The sequence below is a fragment of the Phascolarctos cinereus genome, unplaced genomic scaffold (genome assembly GCF_003287225.1).
Source record: "Phascolarctos cinereus isolate Bilbo 61053 unplaced genomic scaffold, phaCin_HiC Scaffold_4;HRSCAF=312, whole genome shotgun sequence".
In the NCBI taxonomy this organism is placed as follows: Eukaryota; Metazoa; Chordata; class Mammalia; order Diprotodontia; family Phascolarctidae; genus Phascolarctos; species Phascolarctos cinereus.
In genome coordinates this window covers 111,565,075-111,591,659 of record NW_027555847.1, presented here as the reverse complement: position 1 = coordinate 111,591,659, position 26,585 = coordinate 111,565,075, and the positions used below count along the sequence as shown (strand labels likewise).

The 26,585-nt window shown below is 36.8% G+C and overlaps 1 protein-coding gene across 1 annotated transcript; it reads left to right on the top strand.

Moving 5' to 3' along the window:
* The first annotated feature begins 1,791 nt into the window (after window positions 1-1,791).
* TYRP1 (tyrosinase related protein 1) lies at window positions 1,792-26,585 on the top strand. The gene is made up of 7 exons (XM_020969757.1): window positions 1,792-2,474; window positions 4,803-5,125; window positions 10,277-10,481; window positions 15,587-15,754; window positions 18,247-18,426; window positions 25,621-25,767; window positions 26,321-26,585. Exons 1-7 carry the CDS (start codon window positions 2,096-2,098, stop codon window positions 26,524-26,526), a joined length of 1,608 nt encoding a protein of 535 aa, XP_020825416.1. The 5' UTR covers window positions 1,792-2,095; the 3' UTR covers window positions 26,527-26,585.

Below are 26,585 nucleotides of genomic sequence, written 5' to 3'. Positions count from 1 at the left end.
CTGGGCAAGTCACTTAACCCTCTTTGCCTCAGTTTTTTCATCTATAAAAGGAACTGAAGAAGGAAATGGTAAACCACTCCAGTATCTTTGCCAAGAAAACCCCAAATGGGGTCATGAAGAGTCAAACACAGGAAAAACTACTGAACAACAGTAGTCTGATCAAAATGGTTTAAAAATAATAATAATAAAAATTAACCCTTGGTAAGTAAAAATTGAAACCAATTGTTGGTTATCAAATGGCCCAATCCAATAGCATGCAACAGAATAGGCTTCTGCCAGGAGGTCATTGGCATATAGAAGAAATAAAATGTTAAAATAGTCTGCCAAAATTCTAGCTAAAGGTGGAAATCCTCCCAATGACCTGGTAATGTTTATATGACTATGCCTCTGCTCATGGACTTAAAAATCTATATCTAGAATTTTTTAAGTCCCATATTTATAGCAAAATTAATAAGGTAGTAAAAGTGTTTGGTTTTTTTTTCCATTTTCTTCAATAAACCATTTTATATGTGGTGAGCAATAATGTGCTATAGTGAATAAAAAGATTTCCTTGAAGTCTGAATGATCTGGCTTCAAATCAAACCTCACACATATAATAACAATAGCTAGCATTTGTATCATGTTCACTTTACATGTGCTATCTCATTTGATCCTCACAATACCCTTGTGAGGAGATGCTATTATTATCCCCATTTTACAGATGCAGAAACTGAAGCCTACCTAGATTAACTGTCTGGTCCATGGACACACAGCTACTAGGTAACAGGGCTGGGGTTTGAACCCAAGACCTATAGGTCCCAAGTCAGTGCTTCCACTACACACCACTGTTATTCAAATCATAATTGTTTCATGCTGGTTAAATACGTGATGTTGACCTTTAGTCTTAGAACTGGGGCCACTTATTCTGACTAGTCTTATGGGTAAGTTCACAGGCATCATATACATCTGTTGCTGCTAGGCCTCGTGACTTCTCAGGCCACAGTCCCAGTCTCTATAGACGTCACTACGAGAGCATGTGCTCAGGCACTGAGACTGGATAAGTGTCATTGTCTAGTGTGATTAGTAGATGGACTTCGCATTTGTTACCTCCTGCCCCAAGCAAATTTTCTCATCTGATAGTGAGGGAAAGGTCATTAATTTTATTTTCCATATCTAAAAATGAATACTGTCACAGAAAGAAATCACCCAAAACAAAAGCTCCCTCAGTTTCTCTGACTCATTTTATTTCAATTACAAGCTTCTGACCTTTCTTTATCCCTCTAAGCATCACAAGGAGATCAGCATGAAGGAATCATGTGCTGGCCAAATACTTACTTAAAGACCAAAAAAACTCACTGAAGCAAAAAGGGGATTAGCAAGGTCTGGTGGGGAAGAGAGCCAGCCCAACCGAAAACTTGGTTAAGGTATGGGAGATTAGGAAGCAGTCAGAAACACAAAGCAAATTAGTAGCTGTTACATCAGTAGAGGAACAACTCAGAGCTGCAGGAGACACTGAGCAGAGAAGGGCCTAAGGAAAGGTAGGGGAGGGAGCAATTCATTTCAGAGCTGGGTGGAAAGAAACCAAATGCTGTTGAAAATATATGGCTCTCAATCATGAAAAATAACTCAACTGAAATCTGCTTTCAGCACTTTTCATAATTCCATGATTTGGTTTAATTAATGGTCATAAATTAATAATGAGCTCCTTTGATAAATGGCTTAGATAAGAACCATATTAATTTTTGTTGGAAAAAAGAATATTGAAATTTCATTGAATAAAAGAGGAATAGTTGCTGTAGGCTTTATGCAAACTGAAATTCCTCATGGTAGATTATGATGATGATTAAACTGAAATGGCACATTCTATCTTCTCTTATTTAATGGGGAAAAATGTAGGCAGGCATTTTGATGGTGGAACAGGTAGTGATAATTATGATAGAAACCTGGTTTAATTGTGTATTATCATTACTCTTCTCTCTGTGTGTTTTTTTTTTTCAGCTAAATTTTATTCATGTACTTGAGGTCCATCAGAGGAGAAAACAAGGTAAGAGGTTTGGGATTGCATTCCTGAAGGACTTTCCTCTCCAGAGGTCTCCAGCTTCTTGCCTAGACTAGGATGGCAATGAGGGGACATCTCGTCTGGCTGCTCTGGCCACTGCTGCTCCTTCCCCAGGGTCATGCGCAGTTCCCACGGGAATGTGCTACACTTGATGCATTGAGAAGAGGTGAATGTTGTCCAGACCTGAACCCAGGACCTGAGCCTGGGACAGATAGCTGTGGTTCATCAACTGGGAGGGGCAGATGTGATATAGTTACTGCTGATTTCCGGCCTCATGGACCCCAGTACCCACATGATGGCAGAGATGATCGTGAAGCCTGGCCCACTAGGTTCTTCAACAGGACCTGCCACTGCAATGGTAATTTCTCAGGATACAACTGTGGGAAGTGCAAACCTGGATGGAGAGGATCATCATGTGACCAAAGGGTCCTCACAGGTAAATACAATGAAACAGGCTGAGAACACGGTAAGAGAACTGAAGCAACCCTTGTGCAAGGGGTGGGGGGGGTGTTAAGTAGGAGAATGTTAAACAAAAATACTACCTAGCACTAGAAGCAAATTCTTTGAAAAAGGGAAAACATTTAGTTAGAAATAGGCACAGTTGGATTAGAGAATCGGGGAGTGAAATTGAGAAAAAAACTATCACAGGAATATGAATATAAAGTTGGAAGGAACCTTAAAGGTCATCTAGCCCATTTCTCTCATTTTGCAGATGAAGAAACTGAGGCCTATAGAGGTTAAGTGACTTGCCTAAGGTCATACAGGGAGTGAGTAGAATAACTGAGATTCAAACTCAGGTCCTGTGACTACAAAAAAATATAATATTGGATTAAATAGTGAAAAAATAAATGAAATTAGAAGGAAGAAGCTGAACAATGGACAGAGTCATCATGGTACAGAGAGGAAACATCAGATTTGGAGTCCATGAACCTAGGACAGAATCCCAGTTCTGCTGCTTGCTATGTATATGATCTTTGACAATTCACTTCAATATATTAGTCCTCATTTTCCTAACCTATAAATAAGGGAGTTATATTATGTGACTCTAAAGTCTCTTCCAGCTTTGAATTAAATGAAATTATTATAGTAACAACAGCATTATTGTGATATTTCTATCAGAATATTAATCAATATCATTCTTTAATGGATACTTCACCATATCTCTTGGTAGTTAACGTTAAAAATTAAAAGGAGGATGGAGTAGTGTAAGGCAAAACGTCGTTCACATTTATCCCCTCTAACTACTTTGGATGAGTAGTAGATAATCACAATGAAATCTTATCAAAATGTCTGCCAATACGGACCTGCCCCTTTCTCCAAAGAACCAAACACAATGACGGTCTGGGGCATCATGAGGGCTCTGTATCAAGAAGGCTCCCGTACAAACATAAAATCTAATTACCATCTCAAGGAAAGCTCATGAACCTACTAAAAATGAACGATGTCCCTTTCTCCTCTAAGAGACCCTCCACAATTGCTAAAGCAAGAAGGGAATATAGCAGGAGCTAGGATGCCTTCAAAGAAGGACCATTGCCCAGACTTACAGGATGCTATTCAACTTTATAACCTTAAAACATCCTGACCAACAGCTATCCAACTACAGAAAGCATTGAGCAACTAATGGATATAGAGTTAGATTTTAAATTAATATGACTCCATTTTTATATAGTTTTCCAAAGGACTTTATTTATAACCACCCAGTGAGATAAGTAAGGCAAACATTATTATCCTGGTTTTATAAATGAAACATTAAGTTGAGAGAAATGAAATGACTTGTTCAGGGTGAATCAGCTAATAAATAACTATCAAAGTGGGAATTCAAAACCATGTCTCCTTGACAGGAGCTCCAATGCCCTTTCCACTATTTACCGAGTAGCCTCCCTTTAATCCAGTAATTGAATGTCAGTCAAAAATCTTCAAACACAAAGGCTCCTCTCCCTACCTTACATGTATGTGTCCTATTTTCAGCCGTTTTTTCTCACGCATCATTAACCATCAGAAAGAGTAATTCAAACTCACTGGAATTGTTTAACTATATATATTATAATAAATTCAATAGATCCTTTAGCTTCAAAGTATACTCCTTTACATAGTGTTCTTTTCCTAAAAGACTGTCTATATATGTAAAGAATGTTGACTATCCCTATACTCATGCTAATTTATGCACCTCTGATTCTCTTATGTGATTTTAATGCTCTGGATTCTGTCATGTGTATTGGGCTTGGGGTAGGGTGCTGGGAGTTGCTTCCAGTAGACCTGTCCCAAAGACAAACAGATCACCACTTCATTTCAATTCACTCCATGTAAAGCATTTAGTGCAGAGCCTGGTACATAGTACGTACTATATAAATGCTTATTCCCTTCCACGGCCCTAACCTTAGAGCTCCTTTGATATGATATAAAAGAAAACAGAATACTATAGACAAAAGACAACTGAAAGTCTTTGGTGTAAACTAGTTTGACCTGTTATTGAATTAAGAGTACCAGATTTAGCATCACGGAACTTGAGGTCAAATCCAACATCTGGTATTTTATCCCTCTATGACTTTGGGAAAGTCATTTCTCCTCTACTGGTCTACATTTCCCAATATGTAAAATGAGGGGGTCAGAGAAGATGATTTCTAGGAATTCTTTCACTTCCACATCATATTTAAGCTACTGAAAAGTTTATGAGTCTCAGTCTTCAAAGAACCACAATTCCACATCTTTTCTATGTTGTATATTGTCTCCTAATAAGGATTAATATTTAATTCTTCTCTTCAAGTTAGGAGAAACCTTCTAGACCTGAGTAAAGAAGAAAGAGATCGTTTTATCCGTGCCCTTGATGTGGCAAAGCGTACTATTCATCCCCATTTGGTCATAGCCACCAGGAGATCAGAAGAACTACTGGGGACAGATGGCAATACACCACAGTTCGAGAATATTTCCATTTATAACTATTTTGTGTGGTCCCACTATTACTCAGTCAAAAAGACTTTCCTTGGGGAAGGCCAGGAGAGCTTTGGGGCTGTGGATTTTTCTCATGAAGGCCCAGCATTTCTCACCTGGCATAGGTACCACCTACTGCAGTTGGAAAAAGACATGCAGGTAAGCTTGGGGATAATCGCTGAATGGGTTAGCTTTTAAGAGTCTTTGCTTGGAAGTAAATTGCTTCTGAACACCCAGTGCAACTCTGGATGCTAAATACAGGGCTGGGAAGTAGAAATTCCTATGTTTCATTCTGATCTTGACTCTGACTGGTTGTTGAGCTGTGTTCAATCCAGTTCCTATGCGTGGCTTTATGCTTCATAAACCATTGTAAAGGAAGAAACATCAAGTCTTCATACCTTTCAGTCTCATTGGAGCCACTTATAGGAGTGAACTTAATCTTCATAAAACTATGACAACCTTTTAATTAAACTACTTTGATCTTGTTGATCCATTTTCATCTTGTATAGTGCATACTGAAAGCATTCAGACTCTTTTTTTTTTCCTATGTCAAAGAGTGCAGATTATCTTCCAAAACCATGATGAAGTAGCTCCCAGCTTTCATGGGTCCCTGCTATTTATTGGTGTATTTGGAGGAAAAAATGGTGCTGTTGTTCAGTTGTGTCCAACTCTTTTGTCCAACTCCATTTGGGGTTTTCTTGGCAAAGATGCTAGAGTAGTTTGTCATTTCCTTCTCCAGCTCATTTTACAGATGGGGAAACTGAGGCAAACAAGGTTGAGCAAGTTGCCCAGGGTCACACAGCTAGTAAGCGTCTGAGTCCAGATTTGAACTCACAAAGATGAGTCTTCCTGATTCTCAGACAGGTGTTCTATCTACTGGCCACCTAGCCGCCCTAAAATGAAACAAACAAAGCAAAACAAACAAAAAAAAAAGTAAATATGTAGGATGATCTTATTGTGCTGCAGAACAGCTTCTGTCACTTGGCACCGGTACTATTCTTTCTACACTGTGCTATTCTCATCTGCCTCCACTTTTCCACACCTCTTCCTATCTGAATCTAAAGGGGAAATCTGTTTAAAATGTTCCAGTTTTCTGATCTCTTTTTTCATTAAAGCGCCTTTTCTCTAAGTGGCAAATCCTTACCATGCCTGTCTATCAGATGGCCTCTAGCTTGGGCAAATTGATTTCCTGATTACTATTGAGGGTAGGATAAAAATACTTTGAGTCTCTTATTGAAGTGAGGGTCCTCGTGGTATTCCTACTACACTATCACTTGTGACAAGTGCTAGAGAGCATAAAATCAATTAGAAAAATAGCAGAGGTGAACTAGGGAAATCACTAAGTACATACTCGTTAAGTGGTAAAAATAGCATTGTACAATAAAAGACTTTCTAAAAAAAAACAACCCTTATATCTTAAAACTATTTTGAAGGCATTTTCAGAATCTGATTTAATAGTTTTTAAGGTAGGCGTGACAATTTTTGTTCATTGTTTTGCTTACCCTCAAAAAGAATGTTTGAAGAGAAACTATCCAATTCATTAAATGACAGAGCTAAAGATAGTCCCATGAAATATTCTCTGTGTAGTTCCAAGATGATTAAATGATCTCAGCTGATACTTGGGGCTTCATATTTTATAGCTCTGATTACAAGTAAGACATTTAGAGGATTATGAGTAGATAAATCTGTCATCTGTAATTGGGTGCACATCCCTGTGCCCTCAAGTTATTTTCACGTGGGCACATCATAATGAAAGGGCAGCTGGAAAATATGTAAAAACTTCAGTTTTGTCTGTGTAAACTCCAACCACCATGAATAGCATTTTAGAAAACCAGCTATCCTGCAAATCCGGTCAATTAAATCCTGACGTACTATGTTGTGGAAATGCCACACGAAGATGCTGGTACTTCAGAATGTTAATTACAAAGCCACAAATGTACTCTTGATGATTACTTTAAAAGGTTGGTACTAATTTCAAAAGCAAACATAATAGTTTCAAAGTGAGAAATCTGAGTCCCACAGTGAACAAAAATCAGGAAAAAAAAAATCTTTTCTGGCTCTTTGATCGTCCAAATCTCTTAGGAGACTGATCAGAAAGGGCTTCTTGGAATGTGATTTAGTATGCAAGGCATAGCAGCAATTTATTGAGAGGAGAGAAGGGGAAGAAATGCAACATAAAAACAATTTAAACTTAAGGGAAAAAAAACAAGAAATTAAATGCAATTTCCCAAAGTACAAAAAAAATCTTATTAGACTTCATAAGTAAAATAAATGACTATGTTACCTGGAATTCTTTAAGTTAAGCATGAGTTCATGAACCTCATTAAAAAATGAGGGTGGTACTAACAAAAACCAGACCACTGAGCTAAGGAAAACAGACAGAAAAAAAATTGACCAAATTCTTACTCCACAGAGGTACATAAAATTTCTTTATCAGTGTAATTGACATACATTATAACCAACCTCTTACCTAACACCTTCTTCCCCATAAAAATGTCTTTTAAGGAGCTCCCAGAAACCACCCAAATTTATCCCTGGTATCCAGTTTGAGTCTTTATTCTTCACTTGGGTTGTTAAATGTCATAGAAAATCACACCATCTTACCTATCAAGTAGGTGACCAATAAATGCTTGTCAAATAAATGAACTGAATTGAATTGAATAAAAAGGTTTCTCTTAACAGCAGTCCTATTCAGTACAAAGATGGTGTACAGCACCTCAAGTCAGTTGATCCATGTAGTTACAGAACTCTGGAATTCAATTTAGGCTTGTTTGTTTTTTTAAATATTAAGCATCTGCAATATTCAAAGCAGACTGCTAGACAAATAAAATACAAAGACAAAAATTAGACTTTGACTTCAGGAGGCTTTCAGAGGGTGACTAATAAAACACATGTACCAATGAATTCACACAAGATCATCTAAGGAAAGAGAGTACACTAAAAACTAGAGGATGAGGAAAGGTTTCGTGTAAGATGTAGCACCTAGGCTATCCCTTGAAGGTAGCTAGGTATTCTCAAAAATGCAAGTGAGCAGGGAGTACATTCCAGCCACGGAGGACAGCCTTGCAAAGGTATGGCAATGGGAGATAGAATGAAAAGGTCATAGAAAAACAGTAGTCCACTTTGACTGGAATGTAGACTACACAAAAGGAAACCAATTTGGGAAGGTTGGTGAGAGTCAGATTGTGGAAAGGATATTAATTCCAAGCTGATAAGTTTGTATTTTATCCTACCAGAATTAAAGAGTGAAGACAGTACAATGGAGACTGAGAAATGTTTATATTAAAAGTTAACTGAAGCCCTTTCCACTTGGTAGTGACATGGTCAGATCTGTGTTTTAGGGATACTAAATGTCAGTTCTGGAATGCAAACACCAGCTCCAATTCTGATGAATGACCTTGACCTTCCCTTTCCTGAACACACTTGGGCTCCATGCTTTTCGGTTGCTCTTTTCCTCTGGGATGATGAGTTTTATCTTTCCAAGCTGAAAACAATACTTCTATCTATAGAGCTGTTTATTTGAGAAACCATATCCTAATTAATTTGAGAATTGTCATCTCTAGCTAGATCTTAAACTAGAAGTTAAGAGAGTAGGGAATACTGGGAGATGAAAGAGATTGTTGTTCTTCCCAGCCTTCTCCTATGATGTCACCAATATCATTGGCTTCTTTGTTTCTTGCTCTCTGGCCACGCTGTCCTTGATGTGCTCCTCTACTCAGTTAACAGCCAACTGCAAATCTCATGAGTCTTTTAGATAACTTGCTATGTTAGGTTTCCACGCCTCCAACCTGTATGGGTCTTAATCCTCCCTCATCCAATCTGATACTATTATAGTCTCAGGTTCTGAAAAGACCTATATTAAACTGGTAGAGTTCTAATTCTGACTAAAGGGGCATAGCTTTCATTTACAACATTGTTTGCAGTCTTGAGATTATCTTCAGTGCTTCTGTTTTCATGACTTTTTATATTCAGTCAATCATGAAAGAGTGTATATTCTACCTCAAAATTACTTGTCACATCTATCCCCTCTTAGCTCCACTGTTACTACCCTATTCTAGGCCTTTGTTACCACTTTCTTGATCCATAAACCAGAACTCTTAACAGGGATTTCTACTCCTCTCTGTTTTATTAATCTATCCAAAAATTCATACTAATACCAGAGTAATATTTCTTACACATAAAGCTAGTCAAGTCACTTGCAATAAAGAAAAATCATTTCTGATAAAAAAAAAATCCCCATTGCCTAAAGAGTAAATTTCAAACTTCTTTGTCCACAATTCAAGGCCTTCCATAATCTAACAATATCCTGTTTTTTCCAGCATCATCTCATATTTCTAGACTCCACACGCTCTGTGCACCAGCAAACTAGTATACTGAATATTCCTCTGCTATACATTTGTTCAGTTCACCTTGTTTCCCGTGCTTGCAATGTCCTCTTCCCTCCTCTTTTTAATCTGTGAATTCCTACCTTCCTGTAAATTGGACTCAAACATCACCTTTTCTAGAAAGCCTTTCTTAATTGCCCAAGGTGGAATAGACCTTCTGCCTTAGCCTTCACCTGGCACTTGGCTTTGCACCTCTCTAAAGTGCTTATCTTGCACTATTGTGTATTATTGTGATCCTTGTTTCTGTCTTATCTCCCTTGAGACTGTAAGCTCCATGAAAGGGTATGGAATATGTGTTTTATAAGCTTTCTGTCTCCCTCTGTAAATACAATGATCTCCACTAGGAGCTGTTTAGCACATGTTTACTGAATGAAGAGTTGTTGACTGAAGAGTTTCTATTTCATTTAACTGTCGAATACTGTTTTGCCTAAAGCTGTGTTTTCAAGCAACCAATTAACACCATTAGGTGGGGTTTGACTGCACCTTTTATTCCCATCTTGTTAGTCTTCCACATCTGCTTCAGACAGATGCTTGTGTGCCTTTACTTCATTGATAGAGTAAACAATAGAAGAAAGTATAAACTTCTAGGCAAAAAAAAAAGTGTCATTGACAATTGCTGCTAAAAGCAAAGTAAATTTTGCAGACTAAATCCTTCATACATTTAAGAAAGCTTTCAAATGATTTGCCACATACCATGTCATATAATGGGCTTTATTTTCCTAGTGCCTAAATCACTCTTTCTATTTGTTTAGGGGCTCATTTACATACATTGGCCCTGTTTGAGCATTGCCAATACACTATGAAAAAACAAGGTGAATGGAGAGTTACTTATCTAAATTTGTATCTGAGAATGACTTTAGCAAAAAAAAATGTTGACCTGCCAATAATTTCATTGGAAAACACTAATAGCATTTCTGTGATTTAGGAGATGCTGCAGGACCCCACTTTTGCCCTTCCATACTGGAATTTTGCTACTGGAGGAAATACCTGTGATATCTGCACAGATGACTTGATGGGCTCAAGAAGCAACTTTGATTTTTCTCTGATAAGTCCGAATTCTGTCTTTTCACAATGGCGAGTTTTGTGTGAATCTGTGCAAGATTATGATACTCTGGGAACCATTTGTAACAGTAAGTTCCAATTTCAACCAAGTACCCTGAATCCTTTAATAGGGAAAGACACTAAACAAATTACCTGGGAAGGGGTGAGATTGAATATGCCCATCAATACTTCAAAGAGCTAGGATTCCACTGATATGGGCAGAGGAGGTGCTAGTACTTTTGGTGCATGGAGCAAGCAGCATAAGTTAATTAATTTTGTGATTCATAATGTAAAAATAAGAAAGAAATGGTCTAGACCTCTGATTTGATTGTTATAGGAAACTCACAGACAAGGAAACTGTGTCTGCCAATGCAGGTTGGCACATTCTCTGCAGCTTATGACTTGCCCAAGGTCACACAGACAATACATGTTGAGGTATGACTTGAATCCAGATTTTCTTTATTTCAAGGACAAGTTCTATGCAGTAAAGCAAATCACCTTTCATAAAAATAATGCAAGAAGTTATTAAGACAGATTCAGTTGAGCAGCAGGGAATATAGTACCACTACAGTGGCATTAACTCTGCTAAAGGAGTTCATCCTCTAAATTCTGGTGTCTTTGGACAACCTTAATTGTAGCACGTGTATAAAATGGATAAGAAAGGAATGAAGGGTAAAGTCATACCCCCAGCTAATGTTGTGAATTGGCTGCCTTGCCTACTTATAATTCTGGTATGGATATTCCTTCTGTTGCTGCAAAACCTAAATGCTCCACTCCTTATTAGTTGCCTTGGAGTTACTTTGCTTCCCTCCCCCTGCCAAAAAAAAAAAAAAGGAAAAAGAAAAATCATCTAATAATCTTCTGGTTATCTGGCCCACTTTACTTCATTCTAATTTTTATCACTCTGAAAAATCATTCAACAGCCCAATTAAGTGATCCAGAGGATATAGAATTTCCATACTTTTCAGACTCTTGATTTTTTTCTATTTTCAGCCAGAAATAGACTCATTTTAACATTAATTTCCACATACATTTTAAAAAAATGACAGCTATAGATTAATCCTCCCATTATACTCAATACCAATCAGAGCCTTCCTACCATAATCATATCTTTTGTTATGCTGTTAAAAGTAAAAAAAAAAAAATCATTGGAAAATGCCAAGATGCTTAAGGTGTTAGAAGACATATGAAGGGGAGGAGGAAAAGAACTACATTTATTTCATTTTGGAGTAGTAGGAGTTTCATTAGCTAACAGCTAATCTCTAGAGTCACATCACTTCAGAGCTGAAAGAGAACTTAGATATCACATAAGGCACCTCTTCCTTTCATCGATCATAGAAATCACAGGATATAGGCCTCTTTCCTTAGATATCATCTAACCCAATCCCCTCCATCATCTTACAAATGAAGAGATGAAGGCCAAAAAAGGGAAGTGACTATCCCACCTGATATACACAGTAAGGGATTCAAATACAACTAAAGAAATTAAGGATAGATAAAAGTGAGAATTTTCTAGTCAGAAGGATAAGGTTTCTCACTATGAATAGTGATAATAACAGCTAACATTCAGATAGCATCTACTATATGCCAGGCATGGTGCTAAAATATAATCTCATTTGATCTTCACAAAAACCTTGAGAGGTAGGTACTATTATTACTTCCACTTTACAGATGACGAAACTGATGTTACATGACTTGCTAAGGGTTATATAGCTAGAAAACACCTGAGTTGGATTTGAACTCAGGGCTTTTTGATTCCAGGCCTAGAGTTCTATTCACTGTGCATAGTAGCATCAGGAGTAGAAGTGTGTGAAATCAACTCCTATGAAAGATGTTTTGTGTTGTTTTTCAAAAGAAAAAAATAAACTGTGTTCTCATCTGAAGAGTTGGCTTAGAATGGCCCTGCCTCAAAGCAAGAGACTAGAACAGAAGGTTTCTCAGGGGTCCCTTAAGCCCCATGACTTTTTATACCTCTCTATATAACTATGATTTTATTTGGGGACTCTCACAGTGCCTCTTAAACATCATAATGATACCACATTGGGAAAATATAAGATGCTAAGTGATATTAGAGAAGAAAGAGAAAGGAAAGGATGTAAGTAGGGAAGAAAAGGAGGGAGAGAATGAAAGGAGGGGGCAAGGGAGGGAGGGACAGGGAGGAAGTAAGGCAGGAAGGAAGGGAGGCCATTACTTCACTCAATAGTTGCATCCTCTTTTCTTTTCACGTAAGTCAATAGTAAATAAAATATATCTATTTTTTTGGTCCAGTCTTTTACAATTTTCAGTAATTTCACATTTGTTACCTAAGCTAATCCTCACAACAACTCACAGCAACAACTGGAGATTTAAAAAGCTTAAGTGACTTTTCCAAGTTAAATGATTACAAGGACTGAAGCCAAATCCATAACTCTTATTTTTTTTTGTACTCCTAACTCTTTCCCATTGTACTGTTGCCTTATTATAAACTTCTACTCATAATTTGCAATGTACAAGTATTTAGGAGAAAAATCAAGGGATTTAGAAAAAGAAAAACATGGTATCAGCAACACACAAACACAGCTAATCTCTAGAGTCACATCACTTCAGAGCTGAAAGAGAACTTAGATATCACATAAGGCACCTCTTCCTTTCATCGATCATAGAAATCACAGGATATTGGCCTCTTTCCTTAGATATCATCTAACCCAATCCCCTCCATCATCTTACAAATGAAGAGATGAAGGCCAAAAAAGGGAAGTGACTATCCCACCTGATATACACAGTAAGGGATTCAAATACAACTAAAGAAATTAAGGATAGATAAAAGCCTAGGCTTTTCCTGAATGATAAATGGGTACATAGATGAGAGAGAGAGAGAGAGAGAGAGAGAGAGAGAGAGAGAGAGAGAGAGAGAGAGAGAGAGATAAGCAGACAGACAGACAGCAATACTACCAAGGGCTGCTTTGCCCTGACCTATAAGGCAGTGTTTTTGAAATAGTTTACTAAACAATTGCACTGGTTGATCTCTCAATGATGTATTTTTTTTTAATAAACTGACTTTATCTGTCTAGTAAAGCAGACCAGACTCATTAATCTCAGTGTCACCATATTCTTAATGACTCTTCATAAAAATATATATTGGTGCCTTTTTTTTCTTCTTTGACATAACATTGGATTACACAGGGAATGACCTGGTGGTTCTAGGGGAAAAAATAGTCAAACAGCTCAAAATTATTTGCTAGGATGGTTAGTCTTATAATTTATAAGGCTATATAACCCTTAGTTAAAATAATATGCTTCTGGGGGGAATTATTATGAATTATGACATGTTCTCTCTCTGCCTCAATCTGTCTCCTTCCCTCCCCCTTCTCTTTACCTCTGTCTCCCTTCCTTACCTTCTTTCTCAATATCTCTCAGTCTTTCTCCCTCCCTCTCTGTCTCTATCTTTATGTCTTCCTATCTGTTTCTGTCTTTCTTTGTCTCTTTGTTTCTCAGTATCTCTCTCTGTTTCTCTCTGTCTGTTTCCATCTCTCTGTATCTCTCTGTCTCTCAGTATCTCTCTCTGTCTCTCAGTATCTCTCTCTCTCTCTCTCTCTCTCTCTCTCTCTCCCTCTCAAATGTGGAGCTTCCTCCAAAAAAGGAGATTAACAAGACTTTTGAAATACGTACTTTGAATCAGTTGCCTGCCAGAGCCCCTGAGTGCTTAAATGATTTGTTCATGATCACTCAGCTAATCTAAAATCTAGGAGATTTGAAATCAGGATCTTCTTCTGGCCATTTATGCACTAAATCATTGTCATTAACATATGTAAAGTCTTTGTTTTCTTATTTTCTTTGAAGTCGTAGCTTTATAGTGCAGATTTTCAAGACCTAGATCTTTTAGCTTAAACTCTCTAGTTTATTTAATTGTTTGAATCCTTGTAGGTGCTTGAGATAGTATTCAATCTTCAATTTAGAGTAAACATTTCTGGAAGAAATAGAATGGATCACGTTTCTATAGCACTTACAGGTTTAAAAACAACTTTCTTTATAACAATCCAGGGAGGCAAGATTTAGAAAAATTTAGTGACAGTTCAGTGAAAGAGCTCTGCATATAGTCTGAGGATCTCGGCTTTGATCCTGCCTCTTCCACTTAGTAGCTAGGTGGCCTTGAGCATTTTCCCTCTCTTAGGCCTCAGCATCAACATATCTGTGAAATCTAAGGTTGGATAAGATGACCTCTGAAGTCCTTTCCATCTGTAAAACTATGATCGAATGCTCACTTGCTGACACATTTAGTTCTCCTCATTCCATATCAAGTATTCTTTCCACCATAACAATGCTGCCTTTTGAAAGACTCTATTTTAAACATGTCAAGTGAAGCCTGGGGTTGAAGTAGGGTTTTATTTAGTTAGCAATTAATTTCTAATTTATTTAGTTAATAATTGATGTCCAATTAATATTCTTTGTTGCAAAATAAATTGATATTGTTTTCTTTGTTTTGACATCACTTAACATTTTCTCTCCTTCCCAGGAACCCATCCCTTGAAACAAAGACAAAAATAGAAAGGGAAAAACAGTTTAGCAAAATAAACCAACTCAATAAAAAAAAAAGTCTTATATTACATGGAATGCTCCACAGTCTCCCATAGAATTGGGAAAGTAATTCTTCATATCTCTTTTTGGGGGCCAAGCTTAAGTAATGATGAGTAGGAAAAAGAAAAGGAGGAGGAGAAGAAAGATAAAAGAGAAGGATGTCATAACACTGCTTTGTTTTGTTTTGTTTTTTTATTTTTCCATCGATTCACATTATTGTAGTCATTTTTTATCGCTTTTTCTGGTTCTCTTTACTTTCTTTGACTCAGTTTCTATAAGTCCTCCCATGCTTGGTGTCAGCATTTCTTTAGCTAAGAAACTCAAATCATCCAATCAATGTTCTTTTCAAATATTCATCGGGAAGAAATGATAGTTTAATTTTAATACATTCTCGAGGCCCGAACATCTGTATGCTTGGCTTGTTATTTGCATGTTTGTGGGGAAAAGAGGACTTAATGTTCTATCTCCCACCTACTCTGCTATCTTTGTTTCGGTCTCACCTTAATACCTCTACTCTTTTCTCTTCTACTTCAGGGAAAACGTCTTCCACTGCTAATGCTGTGCATTTGTGGTTTTTTAGAATTACGACAGGGTTTCGACTAGCTGTAAGAAATGCTTCCTTTTTTTCAATGATTCCCAGGCACAGAAGGAGGACCTATTCGAAGAAACCCTGCAGGAAACACAGCAAGGCCCATGGTGCAACGTCTCCCTGCACCACAGGATGTCGCTCAGTGCTTGGAAGTTGGTGTATTCGATACCCCGCCCTTTTATTCCAATTCAACAAACAGTTTCCGAAACACAGTGGAAGGTAAGTAAACCAAACGGGGAATTTGGACCCCTTCTGCTTCAAAGGAGTTAGAAGGAGGCTTCAGACACTATGTAATGTCAGTGGAGCTTTTTTGTGTGCATTGAACTCTGGTGAAGCCAATGAATCCCTTATCAGAAAAATGATTTTAAATGAGTAGCATAAAATACATTGGATTATAAAAGAAACACATTATAGTGAAATACAGTCATCGAAATATTTAAAATCAGTTTATCAACCACAGGTTAAGAATCCCTGATCTAGTCCAATTCTCCAACAGTGAAATAAAATGTTCTAGTTCAGGTCTGATAACTTTGACAATCACCTTGATCCTGTGGCTTTATATCAATTGGACACCATTGTTTTTCCCAGAAAGAACCTTCTAGTTGAAGACCTCGGATTGTTGAACTTTTTCTAACAATCTTAAAAGGACAGGCCTCAGATTGTGTTACAGGATTCCAAGCAGAAGCAAAATCTATTTTCCATTGCATTCAGAGAACCAAATTAAAGATATGAAAATTCCACATTCCTGTTTTATTTCTGGACTTTTTTTTTCTTTCCATATCTAGAGTAGTCTCAACTCTTTTTAGTTTATTTTAATAAGCAATTAGGCAGACAGAATCAGGAATAGATCTAGTGAATAATAGCTATATCATGAATAAAATGGGCATATACAGAGTACAGGCCATAACTCCTTTCTAAAAAAAAAAAGTACTAGTTTATACTTAGTGATACTCAATTTTAAAAAGAACAATGATGGTGGTGGGAAAGAATAGACTAGTGAGAATGACTTCTAAAATTTCAGTTAATGATGAGAAGAAAAAAAAAATTCTCATTCCCCTTCTCCCTCATTCCTACATGACCATAAGAAAGAAAAGAAAGAAAGAAAGAAAGAAAGAAAGAAAGAAAGAAAGAAAAGGAAAGGAAGGAGGGAAGGAAGGGAGGAAAGAAGGATAGAAATTATCATGTTAATGATTTTTAAAATTTTTTCTTGTTAATAGCAAGTGACCTATATTATTAGCCTACGATTCTGTGTGGCACGAATAGTCCATTAGACATGATCAGTTTCAAATTATTCTACTGGATGGTAGATTAATTGTACAAAACTAGATAAACCCTTATAATAAGGTGCTTCAGAACACTGAAGAAAGAAGGCACAAAGTGATCCAGGCTTAAATGAGGCATATCCCTAGAAAAGTTCAGAATCGAAAACACAACATGGATACAGAGGCAATTAGCAAAATTTGATAAACATTTTGAGACTAAGATTTCCAGATGGTTAGGACTAGTGCAGAGATGGCAGGGAAGCTTCTCTGAGAAATTGTAGCTTCCCCACACCATAAGGTAGGTTTCTAAATATAAATGTGCTGACAGTCGTTTATCAGGAATAAGGTAGGAAGCTGAAATAACAGCTGGTGCATTCGGATGGGTATATATGATAGACTGGGTAGTATCCCTCAGAATTGTGTCAGCAATTTTCAGTTGAATTTGAAGTTTTCCACTTCCTTTATTTCCTCATATATGGAAAGTAGCTGTCTATTGTTTTAGTTTTAGTACTCTAAATATTTTGCCTGGTGTCTTTAATACTTATTTTTTTTAAACTGGAAATCCCACATTCCTGCTAATTTCCTCCCTTTTTCTATTCTGGGCTAGTCTCAAATCCTTCCCACAATCATCTTGTTTGAATAACCAGATAAGGTGACATATTTGGGAATCGATTTAATGAATAATCATACTATCCTAGGATTTAGATCTAGGAAAGATTTTTAGGATCATCTAATCCAGGGGGTCAGCACACTGCAAGCTGAGGGCCAAATCCATGCTCCCTTGGCCCCCATTTTGGCATGGCCTTCAAGCTAAGAATTTTTTTTATATTTTTAAAAATGTAAAACTTATTTTTTTAATGCAAAAACCATTCCTAGCTCATAGAGCCTTATGAAGACAGGAGACAGGCAGGGAGGGACAGATTTGGTGAGCAGGCCATAGTTTGCCAACACTTGATCTAATCCAATCTTTTTATTTTACAAATGGGGAAACTGAGACTGTGATGAGTAAAACAGCTTGCCTGAGCTCACAAAGATAATGAGGAGAAGGGCCAGGATTGATATCCAAGTTCCTAGATTCCAAATCTAGTTACTCTTCCTACCACATTATGTTGTCTCTGAAACTCAGTGTATGGAGTCTAAAGTGATAGATGTATGCAGAATATATATCACAGTACTCTTTCCTAAAAAGTATGTGGATTAATGCTTACTAATGCCAACTAAAAGAGAGAACGAAGCTGGCACAGTGACCTCAAATCTACATTCAAATTTTTTTTAATATAAGCTTAAAAATAGCATACATCTTTCAGTGATGGTCAATTGTAGGTTCCTGAGAAACAATCTTATTACATATATAAATGGAGCAATCTGATGAGCTTTGGAAGAAAATTGCTTCCTATTTTTAAAATTATAATGGTTATCAGCCTGTCTATCCTTACTTTTTACATCTAGGTTACAGTGATCCTACAGGGAGATATGACCCTGCAGTTCGAAGCCTTCATAATTTGGCTCATCTATTTCTGAATGGAACAGGAGGACAGACCCATTTGTCTCCCAATGATCCTATTTTTGTCCTTCTACACACTTTCACTGATGCAGTTTTTGATGAATGGCTGAGGAGATATAATCCTGGTAAGATGTTTTGGTTGATGGTTTTTGCAGGCTCAGCAAAGTGAACCATTCTGATGGAGCCATTATCACTATACTAAGCACTCAACACATGTAGAGTGCCCTTTAACATGAGGGTGGAATTGCCGTAATTTCCAGTCATTTCCACAACATTGAAAACCACTTAGAGAGAACAAGCATCAGATGTGTTCAGGAGAGTTAATATGATTTGACAGTTGCTGCAAAGCATGCCAGGATGCCGCAGGTCCTACCCGAAGATAACTAAGATTTCCATGAAAAATGACCACTACACCCTCTAGCCTTTTCCCTCCTCCAACTCTCTAAAAAAGATTAATTCTGCCATAACTGAAGTTGAAGAATGGCTATTCAAACCTGCACAGAGGCCTCAGGGACTAAAACTGAATTAGACAGTGTCTAACACACTATGTTGTTTTATATCACATGTTGGCTTCTCACAAATGAAAACTTGATTGAACTTGCAAAGTTAAGCCTTAATTTTTCTGCCCCATAGTATAACATATCTTTTAAACCTATTTTAGGTGGAACACTTTAAATTTCCTATTAATCTCTTTCACTTTGCCATTCTAATGTAGTAGTCTCAAATGACTTTCCATTAAGTGAAGTTGATTCTACTGGTTAAAATGGCATAAATTGTTCAAGGATTAGAAATGTTCTACCTTGCTGGACTCTTCTCATCTGTATAGTGAAGAAGCTAAACTAAACAACCTCTATGCTTTCTTCTGGTTCTATCAGTTCATAATTTATGATCTATAAGGTTCCTTTGATCTTCTTATGCCTCTTTAACATACCAAAGTTAATTATCATTACTGCTTTCTTTTCTTCTCTAATGACTTTCTCTCCTGACAAAGTGGCTACTTTTACATAATGCACAAATGAGAATGGTAGAAAATAATTGCAAAGTCTATGTAATCATATTAGCAATAGCTAAAATTTGTATAGCACTTAGTCTGCAAGATGTTTTATAAACATTATCTCATTTTATTCTCACAACTCTAGAAGTTTAACATTCCCATTTTGCAGATGAGAAAACTAAGGAAGACAGAGGTTAAGTGACTTGCCCAGAGTCACATAGCTAATAAACATCTGAGGCTGAGTTGAACTTTGAACTCAGGTCTTCCTCACTCCAGGTCTAGCATTCTCTCAAATATACGACCTTGCTGCCTCTAAACTCAAAGTATTATTAACGTATATGATAAACTATTCAAAGGATAGTATCATTAAACAAAAATGTATTTATAGACTTTCCTAAATACTCCATGTATCTGAATGTGGCCATTAGGACAATATTTGTAGGAATATTAACTTATATAATGATTTCTAGCTAAAATGTGTTCATTACCACAGTTTATTTTCATAGTATAAATGCTTGTTGAATGAGTGAATTAATAAATGACTACTATTACATCATGTGTAAATCATTATTTTCATGGCTGAGTACAGTTAAATAATTTGCCCAAACTCAGGCAGCTAGTCAGAGGTCGTGCCATGACTCAAACCCAGGCCTTCTGCCTAAAAATACAGTAGTCACAATCCCACTGTGCTGGAGAGAGAAACATACTTGGGGAAAAAAAATAATAAACTACTTCGAAATTATTTAAGCAGGAGAATTTTTCTATTGAAAATAAACATCAGATGATCATAGTCACCCCTACTACTAGGGAGACTAAGCTTGAGCTCAAGAGTTCTGACTTGAAGTGGGCTAGAAATTCAGCTGCACAAGTAGTTAGGTGATGCAGTGGATAGAGTGCTGGGCCTAAAGTCAGGAAGACCTGAGTTCAAATCTGGCATCAAACACTTACTAGCTGTGTGATCCTGAGCAAGTTACTTAATCCAGTTTGTCTCAGTTTCCTCATGTGTAAAATAAGCTGAAGAAGGAAATGACAAACCACTTCAGTATCTTTGCAAAAAAAAAACCCAAAACCAAAAAAAACCCGAAAGGGGTCACAAAGAGTCAGACCAGATTGAACAACAACAGCAACAAAAATTCATGGAGTATTTGCACTAAGTTTAGCATGGATGTGGTAAGCTGAGCCCCTGAGAATGGTGTGCGGGGACAAGACACCAGATTGCCTGAGGAGAAACAAAACAACCCAGATCAGAAAGTAGAGCAGGCTAAATCTCCCCTGCTAGTCAAGATGGGACTGGAAAATGAGTAGCCACCACACTTCCAGACTAGATAAGAAATGATGGATACAGGCATAAACGAATAGATAAATAAAATAAGTGAATGTATAAATAAACATTTCTCAAAAGAAAATAGATGTCAAAGTAGAGGATACTTTTTTCTTTGTTTTGTTTAATATTTAAGAGGAAAAATATTTCATATTAAGGAGAAAATTTTCTGGCTAGGACTATGAAGGATATAACAAAATCAAAGAATAATATAATTTTTACAGCAAACAGTGATAACAATGATACTAATTCATATTGATACCGTTTTTAAAGCTTTAAAAATATAGATTTCCTCCCTACAATACTGTGAGGCAACTGGAAACATTATTTCTACTTTTTAAACATATGATGCAATTAAAGATCAAACAGATAAGTCCAACTTCTGATTTCACAGATAAGCAAGCATTCATTAATATAATTCTTCCCATTATATAAAATTCCTGCTGAGCATAATTAAGAGTATCAAAGCTTCCATGCTAGAAGGAATATCAGTAGCCATCTAGTCTAAACCATAGTTGATAAACCTGATGACTGATCACCTGGCCTTTACCTGAAGACCTCCAATGAGGGATGGCAGGGAATCCACCACTTCCTGAGACTGCCTATCCCACTATTCATTAACTCTAACAGTAAAGATGATTTCCAGTCAATTTAGCCTAAATTTGGTTCTTTGAATTATTTATCCATTGCTTTTAATTCTTCCCTTTGGGGATGATGAAAAAAAAAATCTCCTTTTTGCATGACACCATTTCAGATACTTCAGAAAGTTACCAAGCCTTTTCTAGTCTTATCTTATCCAGTCTGAACAACCCCCCTCAAGTGTTATGAACTTAAGACCCTTAACAATTTGAGTTGCTCTCCTCTAGACACCTTCTCACTTAACAATGTGTCTCATTAAATGTGGTAACCATAACTGAATGCCAAAATCCAGATGTGATCTGACAAGAGTACATTGAAATTATCACTTCTTAATTCCTGGAAGCTATGCCTCTTCTAACACGACTTAAGCTCTCTTAACATTGGTATTCTTAGTTGTCATGTCACATGGTTGACTTAGATTGAGTTAGAGAGAAAGAGAGAGACAGAGACAGGGAGAGGGAGAGGGAGAGGGACAGGGAGAGGGAAAGGAAATGAGAGAAAGAAAAAGAGAAGTCAGAAGTTTTGGGTCGTTTTTTTAAGGGAAAAACTGAAAATGAATGTATTCAGTTAAAATGAATGTATTAGTTAAAAATGAGGAATTAAAACAATTACCTAAATAATTAAATAACTTAATGTAACAAAGAATTATAAAGAGAAATACTTTCTGCTAATAGTTATCAGTCTGGGTACTAAACCCTTTTTTTTATTTGTTTTTGACTATGGATATCTTCAGGACAGCTAGGTGGCACAGTGGATATAGTGCTGAGCCTGGAGTCAAAAAAACTCATCTTTGTAGGCTCAAATCTGTCTTCAGACACTAGCTGTGTGACCCTGGGCAAGTCATTTAACCTAGTTTACTTCAGTTCCTCAACCGTAAAGTGAGTTGGAGAAGGAAATGGCAAGCCACTCTAGTATCTTCGCCAAGAAAACCCCAAATGGGGTCATGCAGAATCAGACACAACTGAAAAACAACAACAACAAGAAGGATGTCTGCACATAATTCAATGACATGCAATTCAACAATCACTGAATTACAAGATGGCACAGAACATGTCTCTTTAAAAGGCAAAAATATGACTGTCGGTCATGTATATAACATCAGTTTTGTAACATGCTTGAACAGATTGAAAATATCTCTTTTCATTTAAAATATGGCAACTTAAATCAACAAATAAATATGTATTAAACTCCCTGGTATAGGACCCTGTGCTAGACACTAGGAAAACAAAACAATAATGAGACTGTCCTTGGCCTTACACTTTACTAGGATAAAATAACATATACACAGATAAGTGTATAAGAGTCGGATGTGACTGAAAAATGACTGAACGTACAGGTAAGTAAACACAAAGTAATTTCAGAATAATAGATGAGGGATCTGTAAGGGTTCCTGGAAAGAAGTGGCAGCTGAGCTCAGCTGAGCCTTGAGGGAAGTTAGGGAATGTAAGAGACAGAAGGGAGAAAGGCTTGCATTCCAGACATAGGGAACAGACTCTTCACAGGCCTGGAAATTGAAGTTGGCATTTTAAGTTTGTCGAGAACCTACTATTGCATCTTGGCCAGAGTATAGAGTGAATGAAGGGCAATGGAATTAAATAAATCTGAAAAGTTAGGCTGGGCAGATTGGGGGTAGGGAGCCTTTAAATGTCAGGCTGGAAAGGCCTCCCTCAACAAAGGAGGTGTTTTAGGGTTTGGTTCTGAGCTGCTCATGATCATAATAGGATATGGCCTCTTTGTGCATTTAAAAAGAACATGAAGTTTCTAGTATGGAGCCAAAGGTGTAGATATTAATGCTTTATGTGATGGTTAAATTCAATGCTTTATATGATGGTTAAATTCATGGCTTTATAATGAGGGGGATTAATTTGCATTTGTGAGTTTCTGCAAGGTTCAGTCCCTTCATTTATACACATACACACAGACACATACCTGCACATACACAGAGTCCCTTCATTTTTACACTATTTGTGTTACTACAGTAAAAGATGTGTCAACGTTTCCATTGCAAACCTCTATTTTTGGGGGGTTTATAATTCAGCCAAACAACTTCATTCAGTCCAGAATAGCTAATTTCCTCTCCCCTACACATACATACATGTGCCCCCTATTCCATTAACGAGGTGAAGATAAAAGTTCTATATTCTTGGTTTTTGCGATTTTTCTTAAATTTTACTTCTTTAAGCAGGGGCTTGGGTATGAGGGAGGGTGAAGAATTTCCCAAATCAGAGATTTTGTCAAAATAATTTGTCTTGTTGAAACCTGCTCAGTTTTCTTAATACATTCTCCTCCATAAATATCTCTGGTCATAGTATGGTTATCATCCTCTTGTACATTAGAGTTATTCTTTTCTAGTAGGTTTCTTGTGTGCATTCAGGTTGGAGTTTTTGTTTGAGGATTCTTTTATAAAACAGTTAATTCTTTAAAAAAAAATAAATGTCAGGCTAAGGAGTTGCCCTTCACTAGAGGTTTTCAAGCAAATGCTGGTTGCCATTGGTTCAGTATATAATAGAGGGAATTCTTGTTCATGCACAGATTGGATGAGATGGCTTCTGAAGTCTCCTACCACACTGCAAATTTGTTATTCTGAGTTTATCTTGTATCTAAGAGATAATAGGATACCACTGAAAATTTCTTAACAGGATTGTGACATGGTCAGATTTGTGATTTAGGAATATTTGTTTTCTAGGTGGAGGCAGCTAGATGGCTCAATAGATAGAGTGTTCAGAGTGGAGTCAGTAAGTTTTTATTGTTATTTAGTCATTTTTTCAGTTGCATCTGACTTTCCATGAATCTTTTTGGGGTTTTCTTGGCAAAGATGCTGGAATGGTTTCTTTCTTCAGCTTATTTTATAAACAAGGAAACTGAGGTAAACAGGGTTGAGCAACTTGCCCAGGGTCATACAGCTAGTAAGTGTCTGAGGCCAGATTTGAATTCAAATCTTCCTGACTCCAGGTCTGGTGCTCTATCCACTGAACCACCTAGCTCAGTGAAGACTCAAGTTCAAATACTTACTAGCATTTGTAGTAAGTATCTATAAATCCTTACCCTCATCATCATTGTCATTTTAACTATTACTACTACTACTATTACTACTACTACTGCTGCTACTACTGCTGCTACTACTACTACTACGACTACTTACTTGGCCATTGAACTTCATAAGCATATTCCAGATTGCCTGGAGCAGATACTTACTAGTTGTGTGACCCTCGGCAAGTCACTTAACCTCTGTTTGACTTGGGAGCAGCTTTGCCAAGAAAACCCTGTGAAGAACATTGACATACTATGGTCCATGGGCTCACAAAGAGTTGAACACAACTGAACATCAACAACAATAATTTTCTAGGTATATAGAGGATGGATTGGAAAAAAGAGAGATGAGAAGGAACAATTATAACAGGAAGACTGTTGCACATCAAAAATGATGAGGACCTGAGCTAGAGTAGTGGTTGTGTGAAGAAAGATGGCTGAGAAAGCTATTAATGAAGAAGAATCAAAAAGACTCAGCAACTGATTGCAGATTCCTTATTTCCATCTCTAAATACTTCCCCTTCCATATTTTCTGATGTGTCTGGACTTATTCCAGAAAGCATTGGGCAGTATTGTGTTCATTTCTGGTTGTGTAGCAACCCACAGAAGGGTTTATTTGTAGCAAATCGAAGTCAGAACATCAGGGCCCAATGGAATGATAGCAGAATCTCCATAGTTTTACTGATGCTATCCCCTAGGCACTGTGGTTTGCCACAATGGATTTATATTGCTAGGGTAAGGGTTTCTTGGGAACCAATAAATTTGAAGGATGTCAACCTAAAATTCAGACGGCCTGGGGTTGACTAAGCTCAGTCCCCACAGAATAAATTTAGTTATTGATATTGACAGCTCAGCATTCAAAAGTTAAGTTGAAAATGTCAAATAAATATTCATAGTCAAGGACAAATCTTTTCCTGTAGGTACATTTGTTTTCTTATTTAAATGACAAAGAGTAATTCTACAAACTACAAACCCATCTTTCTATAGCTTTGAAATAAAGTTTAGTAAATTTATATTCAAATTAGTTTCCAGTGTTTAAAAATAACACAATTGATGTTGATCTGCATATAAAATATTCATTCTGTTCTAATTCAATTTTCTTTCCTTTGGGGTGACACGTTAGTGCTATATTAAGAATATTTGTACGGTAATTCTTTCATGTTATTCCCAGCTATCTTTTAATGAAACGTTTTCCTTAATTTCTTTATCCATAGTGAAATACTACAGGGTATTTTAATGTTCTCGCTGAATATTTCAGTTACCTTGAGAGGAAAGATAATATTATTCACATTAATTTAATTATATCTTCTAACCAGTTTCCCTTGGCATTTTTAGATATATCAATATTTCCACTGGAGAATGCCCCAATTGGACACAACAGGCAATATAATATGGTACCATTCTGGCCTCCAATAACCAATACTGAAATGTTTGTTACTGCTCCAGACAATCTGGGATACGCTTATGAAGTTCAATGGCCAAGTAAGTAGTAGCAGTAGTAGCAGCAGCAGCAGCAGCAGCAGCAGCAGTAGTATAGTAGTAGTAGTAGTAGTAGTAGTAGCAGCAGCAGCAGTAGTAGTAGTTAAAATGACAATGATGATGAGGGTGAGGATGACATTTATAGAGCACCTTAGGGTTTTCAAAACATGCTACATACATTATCTCAGTTGATCTCCATAACCCTTGTAGTTAAGTACTACTGATATCATTATACCAATTTTATAAATGAGGAAGCTAAGGCTTAGGGAGATTAAGTGGCTCATTCATGATAATTCAACTGGTATAGATCATTTTCACTCTAGAAAAATTTTAAGGACTAATTTTTACCTTTAAATTATTTACATTTTCTTAGTTAATATTTCGATTTTCCTATATTATTGGGGGATGGGTGATTATAATATAAGTTATTATATAATATGTATCCTATATGGAGAGATAGTAGAAAAGGCTCTGAGGTTTTTAGAATCTGAACTTTGCTAAATTTACTTTGTATTAGTCATTACCACTTATTTACTCCCATTTTCTTTCTGTGTAGGTCAAGCTTTTAGTGTTGCTGAGATCATTCCTGTCACAGTAGCAGCTGCCCTAACACTGTTAGCAATTGTCTTTGTTGTCACCACTTGTTTTATCCGGGCGAGAAGAAACAAAGATGAATCCAATCAACCTCTCCTCAGTGATCAGTATCAACGTTATGCAGAAGAATATGAAAAATTGTCCAATCCTAGTCAGTCCATGGTATGAAGAAGAGATAAAAGCATACCATGTTCTAGTTTTCTATAACATCATGTGAGTCTTTAACC

Coding starts and splice junctions, on each gene's coding strand:
- TYRP1 (XM_020969757.1), top strand. CDS start 2,096: ATGGCAATGAGGGGACATCTCGTCTGGCTGCTCTGGCCACTGCTGCTC. Junction 5,126..10,276: donor AGTTGGAAAAAGACATGCAG/GTAAGCTTGGGG, acceptor TCTGTGATTTAG/GAGATGCTGCAGGACCCCAC. Junction 25,768..26,320: donor TTATGAAGTTCAATGGCCAA/GTAAGTAGTAGC, acceptor CTTTCTGTGTAG/GTCAAGCTTTTAGTGTTGCT.